The sequence below is a fragment of the Gymnogyps californianus genome, chromosome 10 (assembly GCF_018139145.2).
Source record: "Gymnogyps californianus isolate 813 chromosome 10, ASM1813914v2, whole genome shotgun sequence".
Classification (NCBI taxonomy): Eukaryota; Metazoa; Chordata; class Aves; order Accipitriformes; family Cathartidae; genus Gymnogyps; species Gymnogyps californianus.
In genome coordinates this window covers 18,798,688-18,824,147 of record NC_059480.1, presented here as the reverse complement: position 1 = coordinate 18,824,147, position 25,460 = coordinate 18,798,688, and the positions used below count along the sequence as shown (strand labels likewise).

At 43.4% G+C, this 25,460-nt stretch overlaps 1 protein-coding gene across 1 annotated transcript; it reads left to right on the top strand.

The window, feature by feature from the left end:
* The first annotated feature begins 60 nt into the window (after positions 1 to 60).
* On the top strand, positions 61 to 19,677 carry RNPEPL1 (arginyl aminopeptidase like 1). Its single transcript, XM_050902157.1, has 11 exons — positions 61 to 801; positions 7,439 to 7,579; positions 8,203 to 8,354; positions 8,791 to 8,907; positions 10,108 to 10,343; positions 12,696 to 12,809; positions 13,868 to 13,980; positions 14,934 to 15,042; positions 16,492 to 16,719; positions 17,023 to 17,165; positions 17,846 to 19,677. Exons 1-11 carry the CDS (start codon positions 61 to 63, stop codon positions 18,116 to 18,118), a joined length of 2,367 nt encoding a protein of 788 aa, XP_050758114.1. The 3' UTR covers positions 18,119 to 19,677.
* Positions 19,678 to 25,460: the final 5,783 nt, after the last annotated feature.

The following is a 25,460-nucleotide window of genomic DNA, read 5'->3' as shown; positions in this document are numbered from 1 at the left end:
CGCCCATGGATTTCACATAGCAGCAGCCGCCGCCGCCGCCTCCTCCGCCGCCGCCGCTCCATGGCGGCTCCGGCTCCGCGGCCGCCCGGCCTGTGCTGCTGCCGCAAGGGGTCCGCGGCCGGGCCGGAGGCGCCGCCGGCCCCGCCGCCGCCTCCCGAGCCGCCGCCGGACGTGGCTTCGGCCTCCAGCTCGCAGCTCTTCAGCCTCCGCCACCTGCACCTGGGGCTGGAGCTGCGGCCCGAGGCGCGGGCGCTGGCGGGCTGCCTGGTGCTGGAGCTCTGCGCCCTGCGGCCGCAGCCCCGCGCCCTGGTGCTGGACGTCCACCCGGCCCTGCACGTCCTCTCGGCCGCCTACCGCCGCGCCGCGGCGGGGGAAGCGCCCTGCTCCTTCGCCTTCTCGCCCGCCGAGGCCGCGGCCGCCGCCGCCCCGGCCCCGCTGCCCCCGCCGCCCTGCCCGCCGCCGTCGCCGCCGCCGCCGCCCTGCGCGCCGCCCTGCGCCGCCAGCCCGCCCTCCACCGCCACCTTCCTCTCGGCGCCCTGCATCGCCGCCGGCCCGCTGCCCGCCGCCGCCGCCGCCCCCCCGGGGGAGCCGCCCGCCAGCCCCCCGCCCGCCGCCGCCGCCGAGCCGCCGCCGCCGCTGCCCGTCTTCGCCCAGCCGCCCTGCGCCGCCTGCCCGCTTGGCTTCAGGGTGGACCCCTTCACCGACTACGGCTCGTCCCTCACCGTCTCCCTGCCCGCCGCCCTCCAGCCGCACCAGCCCTTCCAGATCATCGTCCGCTACACCACGGCCGACGGCCCCGCCGTGAGTACCGCGCTGCGGGGGGCGGCGGGGCCCGGGGAGGGGCGGCGGGGCGGAGATGGGGAGATAAAACAGGAAACCGAGTCCCCGGGCGGCTGGCGGAGCCCTCCCGTGCCTTTCTCACATTTTTCCTCCTGCTGTAATTGACCGTCGGGGAAGCGCCCTGGCCCCGCAGCAGAGGCAGCGGGAGCTATTTCGCAGTCAGCCCCTCCTTTTATGTCCCCATCCCTCCCTCCGCTGCCTCTTCCCTCCTCGCCTGACAGCCGCCTGCCTGCTTGTCAGCAGCATCTGTCCCCCTGCGCGGTCCCACGCCGCACTCGGCAGCGATGCTCGTACCGACCCACAGCCGCCCTCCTTCCTCCCCCATCGCCGTGGCCCCCAAGGCTATTCATCCCCGCTCACGGTAGTCATTTTAAAGTTTTTCGTCCTTTAAGGGCGTTGCGGTTGTTGGTGAGGAGCGTGAAAATTTGAAAACTCCTGCCTCGACTGAATTCTTCAGGGCAAGTTACGTAATCTGCAAATACAGGAGTTTCCCTGGGGGTTTTGCCAGGTGCTTACAAAATCAGGCCTCGCGCACCTCGGTTGACGTTCCAACCAGCCGTGGTCAGGAGCTTTGAGAAGAGCGGGGCGAGATTCCACGTATTCCTACAAGTTATCTGCTGGAAAAAAGGATGAGAAATGGCCCAAAACACCCATTTTGATGTGGCCGTGGGAGCTGCTTCCGTGTCTGTGTGGATTAACCATCTTCAGTAGTGAGATGCTTTGTAAATTCTGTCGCTTCTTTTAAACCCCTGGTATTTAGAAGCACTTTGTTCCTGGCCTTTAAGTGCTGTCTAGCAGATCTGGTGTTTTTAAGAAGTTATGGTATTGAAAATATAAAGTTATTGCTGGAACATTAGTTCTTTTTGTTACTGTATAGTCTCTTCAGGTTGGGAATTAAACTAACATGATTTTCATCATGTGGTTCATGACTCTATTTGCAAAAGAAATGGTTTTTTGAGAGTCTTGCAACTTGGATGCCTCTGTCTCACCTAATGAAATTGACTCTCAGCCTGCTGGTTTGGTATTGCCATTGCGTTGTTCAAAACCAGTAAATGTGTGGATCTATTTGACTATTACAATGTATTTAATGAGCAGAAATTGAATATAATGGTTTCATGCAAAATAACCCAAAGGCAAGTATATACTAGGCCTTTCCTTATGAAAGGAAAGTGTTGCCGAATAGAATGAGTTTGCTTGATCTTTTTCTGTCTAATTTTAGCACTGCATTGAAGCTCACAAAAGTAACTTCATTCTCAGTGATCTGGATAGTCTTAATACATTGGCTCACTCAGAATGGCGAGTTCCACATGATTTTTATTGACAGTTTCCTTTTGTTATATGGTGACCTTTTAACATGCTGGTCCTTCCCTAAAAGTGCAAACATGAGGTGAAAGTCTGGCACTTTTGAAATTCAGATCCATTTGTAAGTGAGAATATTGTTCCTTTTCACCTCTGGAACTCCTGGTTTTAATATTTCTTTGTGCAATACTCTGCTGAAGTTTTTCTGCACTGAAGAGATACACGGGAGATGTCTTTTGGGGCCCACAGTGTGTTCAGAAGATTCTGTTATTTTTTTTCAAGATTTTGTGAAGAAACCTGTCTCTCTTGTCCACTCTATGCCATGTTTGTGGTGGGAAGGCTTTAATTTGGTGTTGCTGTGTGCTCTATAATCATTCTCAGTCTGGCTGAGCCATACCTCCCGAAGTATACGATAACATACTTTCCTCCTCTTGAACAAATTATTTTAGGCTAGCCTGTGCTTTCTCCCGGGTTTTGCCAGCCCTGTTGCCAAAGGGGCAGGCTGTCCTGCTGTGTCTATGGAGAAATGGACTCAGATGTAACGGAACACCACTCTGAGACTTGGCTTTAGAAACAATCTGAAAACCACTGGAAGGTGCAGGGCACTGATTGATGTGATGCTCGTTAAGTCCACCTTGTATTAACATGTTGCCTCCTTGGCCCTGCACACGATCCAGCGTGAACGTTACATATTTGAGGATGCTGAGAGGAGGGCGTTTTTTCCATTCCCTCTGTTATTTGTCTTGCTTCCCCTGGATCAGACGTGAGCTAGCTATTCTTCATCCTGTCTTTTGAAGTCTTTACTGTACCTTTAATGGTGTGTACTGCTTCAGCTGAAATGAAGCTACAAGGACTAGTGTCAAAAGGTTATTGGTGGTTACAGTGTCAGGGGCATGCACTGCCCTTTTCAAGTGATACTGAAAAGTAGAAGCAGGCGTGCTCACTGACATAAATCGTACCATGTTTCCTTGCTCACTATTGTAGATTTTGGCTGGCAAAATATTTGTCCTAGAGTAGCACCTGTTCTAGCCCTTCATGTTCAGCATGCTGAACTATTTTCTTTGGATCCAAAGTCATTTCATGCTATTGTAGTGCTATCTGTCATTGCTGTTTTTCAGCCTGGCATGGCATTTTAATAGGGATGAGTAATTCATGTGTATAAGGGTGAACTGGTTTATACTTGGGTCTAGTACATTTCCTCACAGTCCCTTTTCTCTGTGTAAGTGAAGCGACTTTACAGTATTAGACCTCTCCCTTCTAAAAGTTCTATTTTCTTTGGCCTTTCTCTGAGTATCATCTTTTTAGGTCAGGATTTATTTTCTGAGGGACCCCTAGCATACTTGTGGGACCTATAAAACAGTAAATTCATGTTACAGTGCAGCATGGACGTGTTGGCAGTAAGATCAGCGGTGGAGATAGTAGTCTGTTTAAAATTGGAAACCTGTTGCCTTGGTATACTTGGTTTGAGCCATCTGGATATGTTATTCGGCTGTCCCATTATTTCTTGTGTAGAGGAAGGAGCCAAGATCTTTGGTTGGTTGATGGACATTGCGAGACAGCTGAGAGATTAAATTTGCCTTTCACAGAGCATTCCAGCTCCCTGTGCTGTTAGGAAACCATATGCTTGGTACATCACCAGTTTGCATCAGAAGCAAGACTGTCATAAACATGTATCTCCCATGGTGTGGGCTGAAGGCACACAATGATCAGGTGTGTCAGGAGTCCTGCTCTTCCTCCCCTTTTTTTCCCTCACCCCTTACTTCTTGGTCCTACAAATACACTTTCATAAGATTTTTTTTTTTTTTTTTTCCTTCCCTAGAGAGAAAAATCTACATCTGTTTCTTGCCCACTGCGTCACACCTCTGATTTGGCAGTGCACATGTTAACACCAGTGCTATTTTCTTTCCATGACAACCTTAAATGCAAACCCTGTTCTGTGTTCTGGTATAAAAAATGATAGCATTTCCTCATCTTCAGGATTTAGCAAAAAGGACAGCCCTTTTTGCAGTGCTGGAAACTTCCCCATCATTCCATTAGATTTGTCCTGATTCCTCAGTCGTCCTAGAGTGACTTGCAGTCCAGGTGTGCCTTGCTCCTCTCACATCCTCTGCATCTCAGATGTGCGGTTTACTTTGTCATCAGATGGAGCAGCTTGTTGTTTGTCTAGAACAGAAGCTGTGGTGTTGCAGCTCTTCTTGGGAGCTTCATCAATAATGCAGGTAGAAATATGGAGAGATTTAAAATTGAAAGAGGCTTAGCTAATTGCCTTTGTCATTTGCCGGATTTGGCAAATTACTTAGATTATAATCGAAGTCCATAAAAATGATATTCTTGGCAGGTGCCTTGTAAAGTGTGAGCTTCTTTGCAGTATGTGGGCAGGGGGAAACCTGGACTGCCCAAAGCCTCTGTTCAGCAGAGGAACTAAGCAGCAGGTTTTTTCACTTGAACTGCATCCTTGAACAGCTTTAATGTGTGAAACAGCTCTCCTGTGTACATGAAAAACTAGATGAAAATGATGAGCATTATGATGACGTCACGTATATTTCTGAAGGGGAGCACAGAAGGGATTTGGATGTAGAGTAGATGATGTGGCCCCAAATACTGCTCTGTCCCTGTGTACTGCTCTAGCCCCCGCAGTACCCTGCTCCTTGCACTCCTTTCTGGGATGCTGCTTATACTCATTTTCCCCAGTCCATAGTCCTGCCTCTGTCCGGCAGCATAGCCTGGTCTATTTATGTTACAGATCTATTTATATTGTTTCAGGATAACTTTCATCATTGTTCCAAGTGCATCTGGAAAGAGAGACGGAGGCTTGCCATGTAGCTGCAGACATTAGAAAACAGGGGAAAAAAATACTTCATCCTCTGCAAATGTTTTCCCTCTTGGCTTGTGGGGCTGGTGCTTCATTTAACTTCAACCAAATGTCAAATAAAGGGGGACGGGTTGAAAAGAAATTGTCCTTAATTTGTGGAGTTTCTTGTAAACAAGAATCAGCTTCTCTGTTCCCCTTTGCTTCCTGCTTATGTTTTCTTCCTGCGCTGCTCAGGGAGAACTTCCCCTTATCTCTCTACTCTAAAGACATCGTCTGTCAACCCTTTTTCCTTCCTATTCTAGTGTTGCAACTTAGGTCTGGTGGTGTCTTATCTCTCTGTTTTCTTTGTTAGCCTTTTCTGTCTCTCAAAAAGCAAAGGAAACAGAACCTTCTGAAGGTGAGTCTCTTCAGCAGGGCCAACGATACAGATCGTAAGTCAGACTTTTTGTGATATGAGCACAAAGCCACTGATCAGAGGAGTGTTTTTAAAAGTTGGCATTGGGGCAGATCTTTAAAAACTTAATTTCTGAGCCTCCTTCCTGCATCATTAGAAAACTGCTACCCTAGATTAAAACATAGCACTTGCATTTTTATGTGAATGTGTGTTCTGGGCAAAAGCTATTAGTGTCAAACTGTGGGTTTTAATGAGACATGCGTCCCCAAATGCCTTCTGGAACAGTTGTCTCCAGTTCCACAACGTCACATCGCAGAGACGATATTCATTGCCGTGAAATGCAGGTATCCATGGAGTGGAAATCTGTAGCTATGTAGTGCCCCTCAGCTGTGACCTAGGGATTTGGCCAGTGATATGCTGAAATGCAGCACGTGGATTTGAATAGTTGCATAGCCTTAGCCCTCGTGGTGTAAGTGAGGCAAGGTTCATTGGAAGACATGCTTTAGGCGTGTTTCTGGCCCAACAGGCTTGAAACACAAGAGGGTAATCTTAAAACAAATTTCAAGATAAGAATGCTGCTCTGAGATTAATTTTACTTCTAGGTAAAGGTTTTTAATTTTGTAATGCCTCCCACCTAAAAAAAAAAAACATTTGCCAGTGGAAACGTGAACCTCTATATGAATGACTGAAAGCTGCTGACAGTATGTTTCCTTTTCTTACATTTCACCGATCCCCGGGGTGCTGCTGAAGTGGATGATGTGGGAGAGGAGCACGCTGGCGTCTGAGGAAAAGGGTCTAAAGGCAAGGGAAGAAGATAACAAAGAGTAACCTTATAGGACAGAGGGAGAGAGAGAAAACTTTGACTTCCAGAACACAGAGAGGTTAACTAGGAGACAGAATTGTAACGTGTTTTTAAAATGAGAGCAGACATAGTACCCAGGCTTCTCTTCTGTAAGTGTTTCATTGCTTTCTCTTGAGGACCAGAACTGAACTAGTGTCTGCACTAACTGCTCTTCCCTGAATTCAGATTTATTGGTTGCTTTGATCTGAGAATTCAGCAGACTCAGAACTTTTATTCCTTGTGCTTGACTGTTCCCAAGACTTCCAGTGGTTCCAACTTTATTGCAAGTTTCACAATATTTGATATTTTCCGTAAAAGTTCAGCTCCAGAGTTCTAGGATTACAAGAAAATCCTTATTTAAAATTGTTCCTACACTTCAAAGTTGGAGGCAGGGAGCATGTGAAAGCGTAAACATTACATTTGAAACAGAAGAACCAAAAAGGCAAATAACTGCACTTTTTCATATTATTCTTAATCTGTTCTAATTATTTGCTGAGGGTCTGACTCATGATTTATTTGCTGTTTGATACTGAAAATTGACATGCTCAGTGGTGTGTTTTGTGGGGTTGTTTTTTTTGTTTGTGACCACCCAGAATCTCCTTACCCGCTCTGTAAAAAGAGGCCTGCAGTGTCATTGACCAGATGTTTCTTACATATACTGACTTTTTTGCATAGTGTCAAAATATTTGATGCTTCAGCCAGCAGGGCAGTGTCAGGGTCAGAGATAATGTTGTGTACACTGTTCAGCCTCAGGGTTTTTTTGGTTTGTGGATTTGGGTTTGGTGGTTTTTTGGTTTTGTGTTTTTTGTGTGGTTTTTTTTTTTTTTCTTTCAGCTTGCGTCACCTGACCCCTACTACTCCTGTTCACGTTGAATTAAAAACATGAAGCTATTCAGAGTACTCCCTCTGAGAAGAAGGTTGTGTGGATGTTTGTTAGGGACTTGTTATTAACCAAGCAAATTGATACAACAGAAATAGCAAGTGGCTGGGAGACGCTATGTTGTGTGGTACCACTCAGTGTTCAGACAGTAAGAAATTACTCTTGAGTAGTCACGGCAAATAAACAGGAGTAGAAAGATGTGTTGTTAGAAATGGAAATGTGCCCTGTGCCAGGTATTCATCCAGGCAGCCAAACAGCTGAGGTGTTTCTTCTCCCCCACAATCCTCTTGATTTCAGGTTTTATTTTTTGGCAGTTCATCCTTGTGATTTTGTCCCTTTCCCTCACCTCTTCTTCACGTCATGTTTCAACAGATCTGGTGGCTGGATCCAGAACTGACGTATGGCAATGCCAAGCCATTTGTCTTCACGCAGGGCCACTCAGTGTGTAACCGGTCTTTCTTCCCCTGCTTTGACACACCAGCAGTGAAATGTACCTATTCAGCTACTGTCAAGGTAAGTGACCGAATGGCTATAAACGGTTCATGGTGCACTTAGCTGCTGTTAACTTGTGAAAGCAAGTGTTATAAAAAAATACTGGATTTTTTAGATCCCGTTGTGGTTCTTGAGCCAGAATCGGGGTACTGCCACAGAGGCAACACTGTTGCCTATCACGCTTGGGTCTTGCCTTCCCCGTACTCAACGCTGAAAGAGTAACCATGAAATGGGTAATATGAAGAAGAGAATTCGGCTGGTTGCTTCTAGTAGTGGTTATTGATGATAATACTCAACTGTGTTTTATCAGTTCTTGAAAGGAAAAAACCAAAGTTTTATGAAAGCAGCATCAAATAATGTTGCATTTTGTGTAGATGAAATAATTTGATATGTGGGCACTTTTGGGGCAGCTGGCATAAGAACCCATGGAATATAGGAGGAGTAATATTTTTGGTTGGTATGCTTTCATGGGCTGGGTAGATTGTGGTATAAAAACCTCACAGAAATCTTACATTTTGTGTTATCTAAATGATTGTTTTTAGTGTACGTCCTCAGGCATAGATGAAAAAAACCAGAGATATCTGTGGTGTAGTCATTCAGCTGTGATCATCTAGTGAGTTATGTGTATGATGTTGGTCTTCCAGGCTCCAGCAGGCATACAGGTGTTGATGAGTGCCACCCAAAGTACCTACTTAGAAGAAGAAGGTGTATATCAATTTTACATGGAATATCCAGTTCCTGCCTACCTAGTGGCCCTGGTGGCAGGAGACCTTATACATGCAGACATAGGTCCAAGGTAAGATTTGCAGTGAGTTGAGGCTGCCTTTTGTGTCTCTGTACAGTGCTTCATGTTAAAAGTAGTAAATACGTTGAGTCATTGATAAGGGAACAGTTGGGACCACGAGCTGTGAGCATTCAGAGAGTTTGAAGTTTAATTGGGTGTAAAGAAATTCATGGCACTGCACTGGCAAAGATATTTTCATCTTTTATAAATGTTGCTTATTGTCCCCTGTAGTCATTACAGCTACTTGTCTCCTTGCCTTATTTAAGGGATCTTTGATTATCTCTTGCCATGTATCCATAGAGTGTTAGCCTAAAGAAGGCCTGAGTCTGATGTGAGACCTCTTAGCGCTATTACCATACATGGAAGTGTGGTGAGAAGTCAGGCTATTTTTTCTAAGAGATAATTCAGTTTGCTGAAGTATCACCTGATGTCTTCTGTTTTCTGACAGGAGTAGAGTGTGGGCAGAGCCTTGCCTGCTGCCAACAGCCATCAGCAAGCTTTCTGGCATTGTTGAGCGCTGGCTGACTGCTGCAGAGAGTCTGTATGGCCCATATATATGGGGAAGGTGAGTTTAATAAAGTCTCCCAGGAATGTGTAATGGGAATAAAATAAAACGGTCTTGAGAAATTAATGCTTTCTCCCTACGCTAGCAATAGTGGGACAAATGAGCCTCTCAACTGGCAGCACTGTAGTAGTTGGAAACAAACTCTGGAGTTTTGTCTCTGCAAGGGCAGAGAGGACCATGGAGGCACGGTGGTGTTTTGCCTTGTATGGTGGGCAGAACTGGAGGGTTCTAAACAGTGGGTCTTCCCTGAGGAGTGAAGGTTTTTCATACTATAGTGTTTTGTGATGCAAGTCCAACACTGGGCCGGACACCATTTAAAATGTATGGCAGTTTTATTTATTTATCTTATTTATTTTTACACATGGTACTTGACATATGATATATTTATTGTGGTATGCCTGAGGATGCTGAAAACCTGACTCAGTACAGACTCATTGAGAGTCCTAGTCCCTAAAACCAACATTAATAGTTTCTGAAGTTAAGCTTGACTATGTATTAAAAGAGAATGTTTTTGAGAGAATGCTTTCATTCTTTGGATAGGAGAAAATGTTTACAAAAGCTTCCTATATGTCTTTGCTAAAGGTAAGCAGGAAGAATGTGTTGTTGTTGTTAACTTACAAGACGTTGCTTGAAATAATCTGAGAACACAGCGCAGTGTGCCAGTGCTGATCATTGCTGGAGAAATTTAGAGAACAAAACAAATAGTATTGTTACGTTCTGAAGCAGACAGACTAGAGTAATTTTGCTGACACTGCAGGTACCCCAAATCAATTAATTCATTCGATAGCTTCCTAGTCTCTCTCTTTCCTGGGAGCCTCTGGGGACTCGACGCTGTGTATGTGGTAGTGTATGTAGAGTGAACTTAGTGGTTCTGGCTCTCAAATATGCAACTTGTGATGAGTTTGCATGTGTGAAGGGAGCATGATGCTTCTGGGAAGTGCTGGATCTGCTGCACACGAAAAGACTGTCTAGTCTCTACATCCAAACGTGAGCAGGTCCTTGGCCAACAGAATAAACTCTGTGATCCCCTGATCAGAAGAATTAGGCACCACTGGTCTAGAAAGTTTGTTCCTGGAGTCACAAAAAAGTCTCAGAAAAGCCTTCCTTAAAGAAAAAAAATGTTACTGTGTGTGTCTTTTGAAATAGCTGTCATTTACCTATCTCCTTTCTCTGCTCTTTCTTCTCTCTCTCTAATTTTAGATATGACATTGTTTTTCTTCCTCCATCCTTCCCTATTGTTGCCATGGAAAACCCATGCCTGACCTTCATCATCTCTTCCATTCTGGAGAGCGATGAATTTTTGATCATTGACGTCATTCATGAAGTTGCCCACAGCTGGTTTGGAAACGCAGTCACCAATGCTACATGGGAGGAGATGTGGCTGAGTGAGGGGCTAGCCACATATGCACAGCGCCGGATCACCACTGAGACCTATGGTATAGATGCAGAAATATTTCTCCTTATGCTATGTCTAACCAATAATTGAGAGTTGGCTGCATAGAATATTTGCCTTGGGAGCTCAAAAGTCTGTAGGGAGCTGGTTTTCTTTTTGTATTTCTGGAACATACACGGCCTCAAACTTTGCATTGAACATCTTAGATGCTTAGAGTCTGACGTTGTCTTGGCTTTGGGTGGAATCAATATCTGATACGGTAATAGGGGCTTTGAGTGAGGTGTGTTAGCACAGTGTTGTAAGGACGTTTGTAGGAATTTTGGAACTACTGTTGGGTACCAGGCAGGTGTTCATATGTCATCATATGTCAGAGCAAGGTGAGCAGAAGATGCTTCAGAGAAGGATGTAAGAAATCTTATCACGGTTACATTGTGAAATAACTATCCTCTGAACAAGTATCTTTCTAATCCTGATTAGTTAGTAGCTACCTACTGTTGGAAAGAATGATGGCAATAGCACTTAGAAAAAACAATGTACACATCTACGTAGCTGTCTGTTTATCTGCTTGAGGCTTCCTGTAGAATTGTACAGCCCTGCCTTTGCTTATATCAGTGAATTTCACAGGTCAATTGTATGGTAGTGTCTTTAGAATATGTAAGTAGTAACTCATTCCTATTGCTTTTCAGTTTAATTGGATTTTTATTGAAGTGAATAATGGGAACATACACTTCTCTAGTTTGTCCTGTTATGTTCTTAAAAGCCTGTACCATGTGTATTATCACACATCTGCTGTAAACAATCTTGGAAAAATTCCTGGAAATCTTGGCAGCGAGAGTGTTTAGAAGGATGCCTTTGTTTTTATTCATGTATATTGTTTTTGGAGATGAGCTGATGATAATAAAGTTTAGGGAAAGAAGTGCTCTGAGCATATATGGAGATGTTACAATGTATATTCTATATCTTTGAAAGCTGTTTTATGTTGAGTAATTCTCAGTGGTTAGGACTGTTCGTATAAGTCACGTTATATGATGCATGGCAATGATACGAATAGGTCAGAAGATATTGACCTGTTCTCTATCCCATCTTAGTCTGACATAGGACAAGATCCGTGCTGATTTGGGTCTATTCTCTTGAAATTTAAAACTGATTGTTTCAAGAAGCAATTGTTCAGGAAACTAAGAAATGCCTTTCCCTGTGCCTTTCTTTAGTAAGCTCTTTTTGCATTCCATTTTGTTTCTAAGACAAACCTCTTGCCATTTCTGATGTCATTTCTGGAGTATCTTCTGCTGTTAATAAAAAGGCATCTTTGTAATGACATTGTTTACAGAAATTGGAGTCCACTGAGTACCACACCTCTTGGATCTTGCTTAATCCTCATCCCTGTAGCTTGAAGTAATTGCTGTTAACACTAGCTGTCCTGGTTCTTGCTTTCCCCTGTGAAGCATATCCGCCCCTTTCTCTGCCAGTACAGGTTCTTCTATCTTCCAAATATATCCTGGTTCTTAATTCTCATTTTGCTTATATCAGATTCCTGTGTACGTACATCGAGACTCTGAGATTGTATCTATGTAACAAGTTCTATGGTTGAAGTTGAAGACTTGGCAAAGAAAGCTAAAGTGTTACTAGTGCTGGATGTTAAGTATCTTCCGAATCTGAAAATCGATTTTCTGCAGCTTTTTACATCTGCAAGGGCGTAGGAAAGATCTCTTGACTTGCCAGTGTAATACAGCTAGTTTGGCTTGAAAGCATGGAATGCTCTACGCTGCAGTTAGATAGAAGAGAAAGAGTAGCCTTCCCAGTCGCAGCTGTAAAAGAAGTCTTAATGAGTGGAAGGTGAAAACTGTATGATGCAGTATGGGTAGGATGCTAGGTAAAGCTTAAAAAAGATCCACAGGATCTGTAATATACCAACTAAATCTAATCCTCTTCTGTTTTCACCCAAGAGGTGACATTCGCTTAGTAATATCCTTGGCACTGAGTATGGAATCGTGTGTCTGCTGTTCTCCCAGTGACATTACTTTTTTGTAGCACTTGATTGCTCCTTGAAAGTTACCTCTACAATACTTATTCCAATGCCGCTCTGCTTATCTTGCAAGAACTGATAAGATGATGTCAAGGATGTAAACTTTAGCATAGTTTTCATGCTGCTTTGTTTTTCAGTTCAGCCTGCTGCATAATCAGAGTGAGTAAATGCGCTGTTTTAGGTTCTGACTTTCATTACAAATTGCAAGGATTTTTTGCACTCCTTTCTCCGCCATTACATTACTGTGATTCTGTGTCGCTGTTGTGTCCTTTACACCTTCAGTAGCTTTTATTTTGTACCTGTGCTAGTTCTGCACAGGTCAGGTTTTGCTAGTCATTTTCCCACAACTAATAAGTTGTTTTTCTGGGGTAGGAGCTGCCTTCACATGTTTGGAGACTGCATTCCGCCTTGATGCTCTCCACAGACAGATGAAGCTCCTTGGAGAAGACAACCCTGTCAGCAAGCTTCAGGTTAAACTGGAGCCAGGTATTGCTTTTGGCTGAAGCTGCTGTACACAAAATTTCTGTATATCGATGCTGGAATATAGAGCAAAAAAGACTAATTTTTACATATCCGTTATAAAAGAAAGAAAAAAGAAATACTCATTTGTAAACCAGTCTAAAAGTAAATAAGGGAACTTGCCTTGAAGTTTTCTTCAAAGCTGGCTAACTCATCTTTATAAATATTGTTCTGTTTGAGAACAGAACAGACTCACTGAGTAGAAACAGAGTGTGAAAAACTGCCTTGAAAGCTGTGTGGTTTTGAGCTTCTGAATAGGTAAAATAAAGTAGTTTACAATGAAAATATTTGGAAACATCATATAAAATCCTGTGCTATTACATGTTCCTCTTTTTATGTGTTCGTGTAAAAACTACATATGTATGCCTAAGCATACAGATAAACATATGTACTTGCTCTCCTGTTGAGTGAGCTATACAGAGGCTGTTTGGTTGTCCCCTAAGCCAGATGCACATCTGCACTCCAGCATCATGTATCTTCTTCATTGATAGTTCTCTAGTTCTATGGTCACCATTAGAGGTGTCAAGCGGACTTCAATCTAGATGATATTTAAAACAACCTAAAATGCAAGTGGAGATGATATTGGAACCAAATGGAATAGAAAAGCATGTGTTGGAAGTCTCAAAAAAGGAACAGTAGTGATTACCTTATATTGATATCTTTAAAAATTTGTGGTATGGTGATTCCCTGAGTTTGGCACTGAAAAAAAAAAAAAGGATTTGTCTTCAAATTCCAGGTGTGTTTTCAGTGACTTCTAATTTGAAGTGACTTGTTCCATTGGGAATTAATACTTAGCTTACAATGATTGATTTTTTTTTTTTTTTTTTTTTCTCTCCAGCCTGTGTGTTTGGACTGCTTCCATTTAATTTAATGCAGTAAATTAAATATACTGACAACAGGCTTGTTTTGTTTTTAAGTCACTACATCTCGACTCGGTGGTCTCTAAGGGGTCTGTATACTTGGAAGGGCTGGAAATTCGTGTCTACATTAGAGTATCTTATAATATTTTTGTCTTCTCCTTTCAGGTGTAAATCCTAGTAATTTAATGAACCTCTTCACCTATGAGAAAGGCTACTGCTTTGTTTACTACCTGTCGCAGCTCTGTGGTGACCCAAGACACTTCGACTCCTTCCTAAGAGTGAGTGTGAATAAGCATGTGTTTCTCTTGAGATTTAGAGCTGCTTTCCCCACCCCCGCCTCAGGTTTTGTCACTGTGGCTAATTGATAGGGGTAAAGTTGAATACAAGTGTGTCTGAGATGGAAGAATGGTGTGGGCCTGTCTGTCAACCTAGATGATTCTTTCTACAAGATTTCTCTTAAGTGAATGTGCTCGTGCTCTTCTTTCATCTCAGATTCTGAGCTTATGAGGTGCCAAATACAGAGTAGTATTATATTTTTGTTACCTCTTGTTCTGTGCTCCAAATAATTACAAAGCTGTTCCAGCATAGATTGTGTGTGACTGGAATGATGTGACTTCATTCACTACTAAAAAGTATTAGCTTGTGGTTTTTTTAGCCAGGGTGACAAAGGGCACCCTTCCTGTATTGGGGCAGGTTTGGTGCCTTGGAGCACATTTGCAAAACCTATAGAAAATTGTGTCAGCTATTGACTTGTTTTTGAAAAGTGACACAACTCATTGCTTTTTCTTTTTGCTGCATGCATGTTTTTCATCTCTTCCCATCCATCCCCCATTCCATCTTTCTTTTATCTTTAGTTCTGTAATTACTACTTTAGTCCATAATCTATCAGTGAATAATACAGATGCCAGCTGTGTTCTGACTTTCCACTAGTGTCAAGTATGAGGAAACCTTCTGGCCCTTGATATGTTAATGTATCTGTGATCTGTATCAGAAAAAACCCTGTACTCAGCTGTCAATGTATTTGCAGCTACCCAGTTTTTTTCTTGTTATGGTGCTTTCCTCATCTGGGAGGAGAAGGGAGAATATTTGCCATGATTTTTTTTTTTTTTAAAACCTTCCAAATACTTGTTCTCACTCTTCTATCTCTGTTTTTTTCATTGCATGCAGTGGTTCTACATTGGAAGGAAGCTGTCTTTCTCCTAACCATAATTTATCTTTTTTACTGTTTCAGGCCTACATTGAGAAGTACAAATTTACCAGCGTTGTGGCTCAAGATCTTTTGGATTCCTTCCTGAATTTTTTTCCAGAGCTGAAAGAGCAATGTGTTGAGAGCAAAGCAGGTAGGAAATTTACTTAGTTAACTGTAAACACTAGAAAATCTGGATGATAAATTTAGTGCTTGGCTTGCAGGATGCATAAGAAAATGCTAAGGCAAACAAAACCCTTTGGCAACAGCCAGATGTTCGTGATAGAAATGGTTGCGGTGATTTATTGTTACTGCCTCCATGTTGGGGAATGAGAACATCTTAAATTGCTGACAATTTTGGCATTAATTAGCCGAGTGGCCCTCAGTTAACTTTCTCATTAACTCATCTTTCACACTGCAGACAGAATGATGAGTGCATGTGAGATTTATACATGCTGAAATGCAAGGAAAAGGTGAACACTCTTTGAAATTTCATCTATTTTAATTACAGAAAACATACTTTGGGAACTGTAACTTTTCCCAAGGACCTATCCATGCATATAAAATCTCTTCCGTAATGTTTCACTCTCCCTTATATCCCCTATTTATAGCTGTTGGTGGATTTGTGAAAGGTCTGTAATCTACTAGGTGCTTATTAGCCCACTTGCTTAAAGAAGTGAGACTAATGTTATCCTGTCATGTGTCCATCCTTGCAAGTAATTAATGAACCCATTGGTCAGTTTAAACCAGACCGGCAGTGGAGTACAGCTCTTAAGGATACTAGGTTCCTACAGGCTTTGTGGAAACTGCCTGTGGAGAGATGTAGATGAGTGAGCCTACCGTGGGAAAAGCTGCAGCGTGAGCTCAGCAATTGTATGTTTTATTTGGCCCGCTGGTTGGCTAATGAGTTAACCACAGCACGTGCTAACTTTTGCCTGGCTAATATTCAGGGGATGCAGGAGAGAGGAGTTTTAGGGTAGATGGTGTGGAACGGGAAGTATTGCCAAGGGTTAGGAAAGTGCTGAGGTGGTAAAGGGTCAAGGGGAAGAGCTCTTTTGGAAACCAGGCTCTGCTAGCTCTGCCGCTTGTGGAGAAACTTCTGTTTGTTTGTTTTAGTTATTGATTGTATAAATAAAATTGCTTGGTTTTGCTGCTAGGTAGGAGGAGTTTAGTCAGCCCTCTCGCCTCCTTTTTTTTTTTTATGAAGCAGGTTTTCCCCATATTCTTCAGTCTTCCTCAAAATTCTGAGAAAGAGAAATGCATGCACAAAAAAATCCTAAATTAGAACATATGTTTGATCATAGATACTTGTTAGCCTGGCTGGTCTTAAGAGCCTGTGTGTTTCTTGTACTTACTCACTGTAATGTTGAGCTCTAGAAAACTCATGGTTAAATTTGGAGAGGTGTTGCTGGCACTCTTCCAGGTGTAGCATAGGCTAGCCTGATGAGACTGCTAAGACTGTTATGTCGCTGTAACTATAGGTTGGTCTGATTTGCTATTGTTAGAACCTCTCTTAACTGTGCTAGAAGCAGTCCTGAACCTTGAGGCAGCCAAGCCACCTGCAGAGACTCCTGCTCGACATTTTTGGTGCTCCTCATTCCAGGACTGGAGTTTGAACGTTGGCTCAATGCTACAGGACCTCCGTTAGCTGAGCCAGACTTATCTCAGGGATCCAGTCTGACCAGACCAGTGGAGACACTCTTCAAACTCTGGACCACAGAGCCTCTGGACTCTGTTGCTGCTGCCAGCAGTGTTGACCTCACTAAATGGAGAACGTTCCAAACCGTGCTTTTCTTGGACAGATTGCTGGATGGGTCACCACTGCCACATGGTGAGTACGCTATCAGGATAGTAGAAAAGTATTCCTGGAATAATTAATTGAATTCTAAAGGGCCCTACCCCTCATTGACCTTATCATTCATGTAAAGTCAGGTTGGGTAGGGCTTTGAGCAACGTGATCTAGTGAAAGGCATCCCTGCCCATGGCAGAGGGTTTGAACTAGATGATCTTCAAAAGTCCTTTCCAACCCAAACCATTCTATGATTCTGTGATTTTATGAGTTGTTATTCTCTGATGACCCTCAAACTTGACAAAATAGGTCATAGTTCTTTCTCTGTGTATGTGCTCTCTTCAGAGGTAATAAAAAAGCTTTCGGAATGTTACTCCTCTCAGCTGGACTCCATGAATGCAGAAATCCGTATCCGCTGGTTGCAGATTGTAGTCCGAAATGACTATTATCCAGACCTTTACAAAGTCCGTCGCTTCTTGGAAAACCAGGTACTAACTGCTGGATTAAAATCACTGCACCTCTCAGTGCATGAGACATGTGCATGAGACATGCGACGTGAAAGACCTTGGAACTTCTGCTTCCTGGCCAAGTGTAGACCAGGTGTGTTGCGAAGGGGCTGAGCATGGCTCACCTGCTAGCGGGTGGGGAGGAATGGGCAGATGTAATTTGAAATGCCTACAGATAATCTCTGCTTTTCTAGTCTAACTCAATACCTTTGTCCCAGCTCTGCCCGGTGCATTTTTTGTGTTGCTTTGTAGCAGCCCTGGCTTTTCCAGACCAGAAATTTTTACACTACTAAATCATGTGATTGTTTGAATATTTACACTTCAAGCAAGGCTAGGGCTCATCAAATGCCTTTCAGTAGTTTTTATTGTGCAGGAGCAAAAGGTTAATGCACGTGTTCGCTGTGGCCTCTTCTCCTTGGCCTTTTAAAAATAGCTCAGTTATTTGTGGAAGTAGCTCAGTCTTAGAGAGCAAATGTTTTTTTATTATCATTCATAATAATCTTTGCATTAAACTTATTTAGGATAGACTCGGCTGTCTTTTGCAGAAATATGTTGCTTGTCTCCAGTCTGAAGTCATTCAGGGCTGTTGGAGTGTAGCTGTAGAAGAGCTGAATCTCTTCACTTTTATTGAGGTGATACTATCCAGTTTTCCTTTTTTGCAGATGTCTCGGATGTACACAATTCCACTTTATGAGGACCTTTGCACTGGCACCCTCAAGTCTTTTGCCTTAGAAATTTTTTACCAGACCCAAAACCAGCTGCACCCCAATTTGCGGAAAACCATCCAACAGATCTTATCACAGGGCTTGAATCCACTTCCTGCCATAGACACTACAGCAGTCACCACAGACACACCAGCAATGGTGCTTGAGGACAAAGTCTCAGAGGCCACAAATGGTGCCATTTCACTCAGGGATGTTAATGTGTCTGCTTAGATCACCAGCTCATGCCAGCCATGAAGCTTGAAAATGGGGACAGGAACAGAGGAAAGATACCAAGTTTCGCCTCCTTTCCCTCAGCCCTGCAGCTGCAGTGTGTTGTTGTAACTGGATTTCTCTCCCAAAACACAAAGCAAATGTGCCTTCAAGTATCCAGCGTGTGACACTGCCAGGTTTCAGAATCTCCTTCAGCTGTGGAATGGATGTTTTGATTCATTTTATACTGGGCAGGGACTCCTGGGCAGTTGCTTCTCCATGGAAAGTGGATAGTTCCCTTTCCTGAGACTCTTCTGGATGGTTTCTCCAAGTTTGTTGGTTGTTGGTTTGTTTTTGTTTTTTTTTTTTTCTTTTTTTGTCTGAGGCAACTGAGGCATGTCCTACTTGCTGTGTGTATGTTGCTGGGGAGTGTATATGTGTCAAGCTGCCATTATCCTGATATTTGGTCTGAAGTTCTGCAAAGGAGAGACTCAGGAATTGTCAGTGGCAGCAAACATGTTTTCATGTTATGCTCCTTACTGTGACAGAGGTATTGTGATTTGGGAGGTAGGGGACTAATGCTTAAATAATTAAGAAACTAATTTTAAATAGCTCCTGTTCCCCCCTGCCCTCAGGTGGCTAAATAATAATAATGCTTTTTATATATATATAAATATATATATAAAAGAACAGGGAAACCTTATGATGGATTTGAAATCCTTCTGTAGTTAACCCTACCCTCAGTTTTCCCTTTGCACTCAATGGGACAAGCAATAAAGAAACGTGTAGGCTCGAATTTTCAAAAAAGTTAAATTTAGGTGCCCAAATGCCATAAATTCTGGTACTAGCAGGATGCCTAAATCTTTTTAACTGTTTTGACAAGTCTAGCTGCAACCTTTGTTAGTGTGTTAGGATGTGTAGCACGTGCGTTTGTCAGATGCACTGTGTGTCTTCTATTCTGTCCTTTTGGAAGAATTAACAGGACCTTTAATTTTTTTAAAGATCCCTAGCATATGTTGGGCCTGTAAGTCAACCATGGAGATATCCATGCTAAAATTTTACTGCCTTGTATAACGTTTGCCTGAATAACAGTTGCCCTGTCATGTGATAGTCTGAGGGAAGCACCCTTTTTCTTGATGTGAGACTTCTAAGCCCCGCTTTACCTGAGTCTGTTTTCTGACTTATGGTGGTGGTAAGATGCCATTTCATTTACACAGCATGCTATTTCTCTTGATCACTGGCCAGGCATGCAAGATGGGGAGACGCTCCCTTCCGTCTGCGCCATTTGGTCTCAGGAAGCTGAGGGCAAAGCATCGTTGGGTATTACAGAGTACAGGTGATGGTTCTTAGACTCTGTGCCATGTTCTTTTTAACGTGTGGGTACCTGTGTGCCTCTCAGTGAGCTCCATGAAGCATCTCTGAGCTGATGTATCACCAGGATAGAGGACTAGTTTGAATAAAAGGTGAAACATTTGGAAGAGGCTCAGCTAAAGGAGATGTGAGAGAGAAACTGTTACATACTTTGGGGCAAATTTTAGCCCTGCTATGGGGATCTGCATAGCACGGGAAGAGGGGAAATTCGGGAGTGGTTTTTTTTTTTTGGTTTGTTTTTTTTTTTTTTTTTCACCAAAAGTATCTGTTTACACCCATGTGTGGATGGGGACTTAGGTGCTGTTACTGGATCTGCATTTTCTGGCTTTAAATTAATTTGGACTTCACCGTAGCCTTAGCCTGGGCTGAACTGGGATAAAGCAATAATAAACTCAGGCCTCTGTAGTGCTCCATTAGTTTTCAAAATGGGCCATCAGCATTGTTGGGCTTCAGAACTCCAAGCTCTGCTCTTTGCTCCTTGAATGGGATTATCTTTTTCGTTCTGTTTTGTTTTCCCAGAAAGGATGGAGAATGATGTTTTCTGTACAAATCTCTTTCCCTTTTTATTTGTTGTTCTACTGAAAGAGATTTGTGCAAGCTGACTTTCCACTTCCTGAGTTGCTGCTGTTGGTGCTGCGTCTCCTGGACCCCACTGCCAGCAGCAGCAGCAGCAGCCTGGCCAAGACCAGTAACCACTAGCATCTTTTGGAATCCCAGGCCTCTGTTTTAACATGTTTTATTTTGTGGGAGAATATATGTGACCCTGGTGGGAATTTTTAATTTACATGGATGCCTTATGATGATTGTCAAATTAAACTAAGCTTTGTGACAAGTTTAGCCTTTTGGGCAGTTTTTCAGCGCTCCTGCTATAGATGTGTGGAAGAGCTAACTTGGTACATTGTCTTTGTTTTGTCCTTTTCTGGAGTGCAGCATAGAGGGAATTTGGAGGCTACTTAAAAGCTGCACAGCAAGAAGTTGGAGAGGTGGCAAAAGCAAATAATCAAAAGTAAATATTATCTATTGTTACTACAACTGACTGAAATACATCAGATCATCTGTGTGTTTGCATATACACGCATCAGAGCAGGGAAATGCTGGCTGAACCTAAACGTAACAGAGTGTTTCCTGATTAAAGAACATGAGATCTAAGTTAGTGTTTCTGCTCTCATCTCTGTGAGATCCCATCAGATGGCTATTTTCATAAGACTTGGTCTCTGAAACAGAGAAGCAGAGCAAGATTTGTTGAAAGTATTCCATGCGTCCTTCTTCAGGTACTCTTGCTCCTCCTGCGAGCAAGGAGTGCATTTTTATTTTGAAGAGACAAAAAATTGGCAGCAAGTTTGTGGAGATAAGCCTTCCTTTTGTTGACGAAAAATAAATTAACGCTTCAGGCTACTTTCTGTCTTGATTTGTAGTAGGCTTCACATTGACAGGCAAATTAGACTGAGATAAAATAGAAACTGTTTATTTGCCTTATCTTTGGTACGTTCATTTCTGATCTGTTAAAGTAAGATTAGTACAGCAAATCGGTTTTATTTAAGCAGATGCCAAGAGATAGGGTTATCTTCTTTACTTTGAAAATGAAAGCTATTATTTTATTTCATTGTAGCTTTGAGCAGGGCGACATGGGATCTAGAAATATCACTTGCGGAAAAGCTCTGAAGAGCCAAACCCTGTAATAAAATGGAATATTACTAACTTAATTCTTTAGCATTTCATAGCCATGTTGGTTAATACGTTAAGTATAATTCTTGTTAGCTACACATATTATTCTGTTAAGCTTGTATCAGTAATTTTGCTGTCATGATACATTGCAACATCCTAACCGTGCACTCCATTAACCAAGAACAATTCTAGCAAGCATCCCAAACATTCTGATTTAACCAGAATTTTCTCATGTTCTCGCACTGCAGTGACCTTGGCCATTACCTTTTTCGGATAACACGGGACCTTCTGTACATCTATACTAAGCACATGTACTGCACAATTCACTTAGGTCAAGTACACTTCTTCAGTCTGTTTTCCCTGTTAGTGTTTGTCCAAAGATAAAACAACGCAATACAGTCAACACTTATAAATCACATGACACATGTTTTCACACTTTTTACTATGGATTGATAAAAGCTTAAAGTCATTATGACCGCAATATCAGACTTTGTGTATAAAAGAAACCACAGTAGGAATCCCAGTGTGGGATTTATCAAGCCACTGTCCTCTGAGACAAAGAATTATTTTTCTGTTGGGAGGACCCCATTTAAATGACACTGAATTTGTTGAAGCCCCAGGTAAGTTGTTTTAGCTTTTGATTACATACATTCCTAAAGCTGCATACCTAATTTCTAGTTTGCATTTGTCTAGTTTCAGCTTCCAGCTCTCGAAGCTACTGCTTTGTTTGCGAAACATAAACTGCTCACTGTTACTAACCTCTTTCCCATGTAAGTACCTCTTAATTCTTAAAGAAAACAGATTGTTTGGTCTCTTGCTGCAAGGTATGTCTTCCACACTTCATGTATTGCTTTAGTTCTGGGGTGGAGCATGATGTTTCATCATCCTTTTAAAGTGGAAATTGCACACTGTTTCTCAAAATTTACCTCAAATGCTGTTGTGTATTCCACACCACCTTAAAAAGAATTTTTTATTAATATTGTGCATTTATCCTGGTTTTTCATTAATTACAGTAGTAATTTGGGCACCAGTTAGAGCATGTCTTACATGGACATGGCAACCTTTTCTTTTATAGATAAAGGAGTGTAGAGAAAAGCTATTCCATACTCTGGAGATGACTTTTCACTCTATACAGAGGGATACTAGCTGGTTGCATTAAATGATTGAGCCTGTGTGAACACTTCCCCTCACTCCTTCTCTATGTGCATGCACCTTTTGCACTGGAAAACTCAAGTCTTACACCTCTGATTTCTTGTCAAGAGAATTAGGATTATGTTGAACATAGTGTGCTCTGTGCCCCACAAGGAAGATGTTCTACTATACTAGAGACAAGTCTCTCTCTAAAGTTTAAGAAATGGCATTAATGGATTTTGCAGAGCATTGGACCCTTTTCCAAAAGCATACTTACTGAGATGCAGGGTCTTAAGGAAGATTGGGAGGGGATAGAAAAGGGTTGGAGATGGGATATTCTTCATGCTCCTGTGATTTGGTGGAAAGCGTCACAGGGATTAAGTCATACTAACTGGTTGACATTCCAGGTGTATGACCCTAGGTGTATGACCTAGGGAAGCATCAGCTTTGTGCATTGTTTTAATTTTGGTGTCTTGTACCACCTTGTTCTTGTGTGCTGTGGTAGCCCGCATGGAAGTTTGGAGCTGTGCTCTGCCTCCGGGTGTGCCTGAGGTAATGAGGGAGATCTTTGTTTAGCAGTGGGAGTCTTCCTCAGGCCAAGCCACTCTGTCTTTCTGGAAGAAGACTGAGTCTGTCTTCCCAGTAGCTGAAGAGAGCACTGCGATACCAGGCTGCTTCTGGCTGGCTGATGAAAACCATCAGAGACTTCTTCCATACCATGCTCTTCTGAGCATAAACCCCAAATACCCCCTCCAAAATCTCCCTTAAGCAAAATGACATTCTGTGCTGTTCCTCCAACATAGCTCCGACCACTGTCAGCCTAGCGATACTGCAGGGACTAAGCCTGTGCCTTCCTAAGCCTGATATCAGGATCCAAAGAATTGGAAGAGCTCCCCTGTGCAATTTGAACAACTTCGGTGTGTCAGAGTTTGCAGAAACAAACACGCACGTTGGGCCCAACCACCATTGCTCGATCACTTTTACCCTTCTCCCTGTCCTTGAACCATGGAGTTGGAGACGAAAGCAAACATGAGGTTGATAAAACCCAAAACCTGGAAAAGGATCATGAAAATATCAGATACTAGTCTGTCAAAGGATAGTCTTCATTCACGTGGAAATGAGCTGGCTATTTAACTGAATGCAAATCCCTTTTAACTGTTTAAATTTCCATAGCAACTGGACTCAGCCTCTCAGTGTCTGCCTTCCTCTTTTACAATGAAATATGAAGCACCTGTGTAAAATGCACTGAGAAACAGATTGACAAAAAGGCAAGTGTTATTTTGTCTTAAAATACTCTCTTCAAGACTTACTGTCTGCATAGACCTGTGTTTCTGTCTTCGGGGATAGTTTAATCCAGCAGGATTGCCAAAAGGCAACAGAGAAAATTCTCTGCTGCTTTTGTTCCAAAGAGTTTGGGGTTAATAGAAAAAAAAATCACGAGCTGCTTAATGGATGAATTTGCCCGTTTCCAACTTTGCAGTGGGGTGAGGAAAGCATGTCAGATATCTTAGAGACCAAGATAATGTCCATCTCTTTCCTTCTTCTAAAGCATCATAAATAAATACTGTTACATGTTTCACTAGTTCACTGTTCCAGGTTGGATCTACTATATTTACAGTTAGAGCTCAACATTCATACTGCTTTCCAGAATCTGTCCTTTCATGGAATTTATGCAGTTGTGATCTGTGATCGCTGTTTCCTAAAGAAAGCAGCAAGGGTGAAATCGCACAGATGAGAGCCTCACTGTTCCTGAGACAGAGGCCTTTTTTTCCCTTTCCCTCCCCCAACAGACCTCTCCTGTGTCAGCTCACTTGCAGCCCATGCAGCTGCAGCTCTCTTGCATGAGCCATAGACAAGAGGGGTCCTTATTCTTACTGACGGCAATGTTTCCTTTGCTGCCGAAAGGGTCAAAACTCGAATGTGAACAGTCTTGTTTGTTGATTAAATTCGCCGTATGCAGGGGAGAAGCCTTGTGTCTGTCCAACGGGCGTAAGCAAGGGGCAGAGAATGTGTTTCTGGATCAGTCAGTGGTTGGACAGCTCTTGCAGTTACCTGTGAGTATTGCCATTCTGCTAAGGCAGAGGTTTGAGAGGAGGATTTCTGCATTCATTTCTGATAGAAACGAATCAGACCAGTGTTTTCTGTGGATCTCTCTCGTTAAGACAACCTCTCTACCCAAGGACCAGGTGACATAACCCTTAGATTCAAACCCATCATTATAGGTGAGTGTGAAAAACAGCTTTTTTGGTAAACATCACGTCCTCTCATGCTGGCTCAGCAGCCTGCTTACTTGACCACACTTGAATTTCTTGAGAAACACTAACATAAAAGGCCCAAATGCAAAAAAGCAAGCAGCCTGCTTCAGCATGCCTTGACCCGGCCCCAAAACCTTGGAACTAGCAGTGGTTTACTGAAGGATGGCCTGCAAGGGGCCTTGTATTTCTGCATCTTTCCTTTGTCATTGTTCTTGTTTATAGCAAGTCAGTATTCTTGAATGTATTTTTTCTATTTCACTAGGCAGTAGTAGCTATCAAAGTACGAGAAGCGATGTTATTTCCTTTGTGAGTTCAGCCCTTGGACAATTATTTGGTGATAAACTATCTGAGATCTTTGCCATTATCTCGAGAAACCACTTTGTGAGGGTCAACAATTTGTCGTAACCTTCGCGAAAATACAGTTTGGCTTCGTTTCCCTCAGCCTCTAAGAGCTGTTCAGGTGACCGTTAAGCTTTCCTCCTCCAGCTCTGATGAGGAGACTTTCCAGTTTCTTCCAGGTATTCCTGATATACGGAATACCGCCGGGGCTCGTGAATCCCGGGGTGCCCGGGCACTCGCGGCCCCCGCCGGCCTGGCTCCCCGCAGGGTGCGGGCGGCCGCCACTCCCGCCGGAGACCACTGCGGCCGCGGGCTGGGCCCTCCCGCCGCGGGGCACGCTGGGACCCGTCCCTTCCCCGCTCCGCAGGCCGCGGCGGATTGGTGGTGCGTGCATCACGTGCTCGCCTGCCGCCTCTTCATTGGTCGGTGGCCCAATCCGTTACCTCTGGGCTGGACAAGAGGCTGAGGGGGTGGTGAGAGAGTGTCCGGCGTTGCCGCGGTAACGGCCGCCCCAGGCATGGCGGCGGGGCGTGCCCCGCGGTGAGGAGATGGCTGGGGTGGGTGGATGTGTGTGTGGCGAAGGGTGTCTGCGGGGCGGGGGG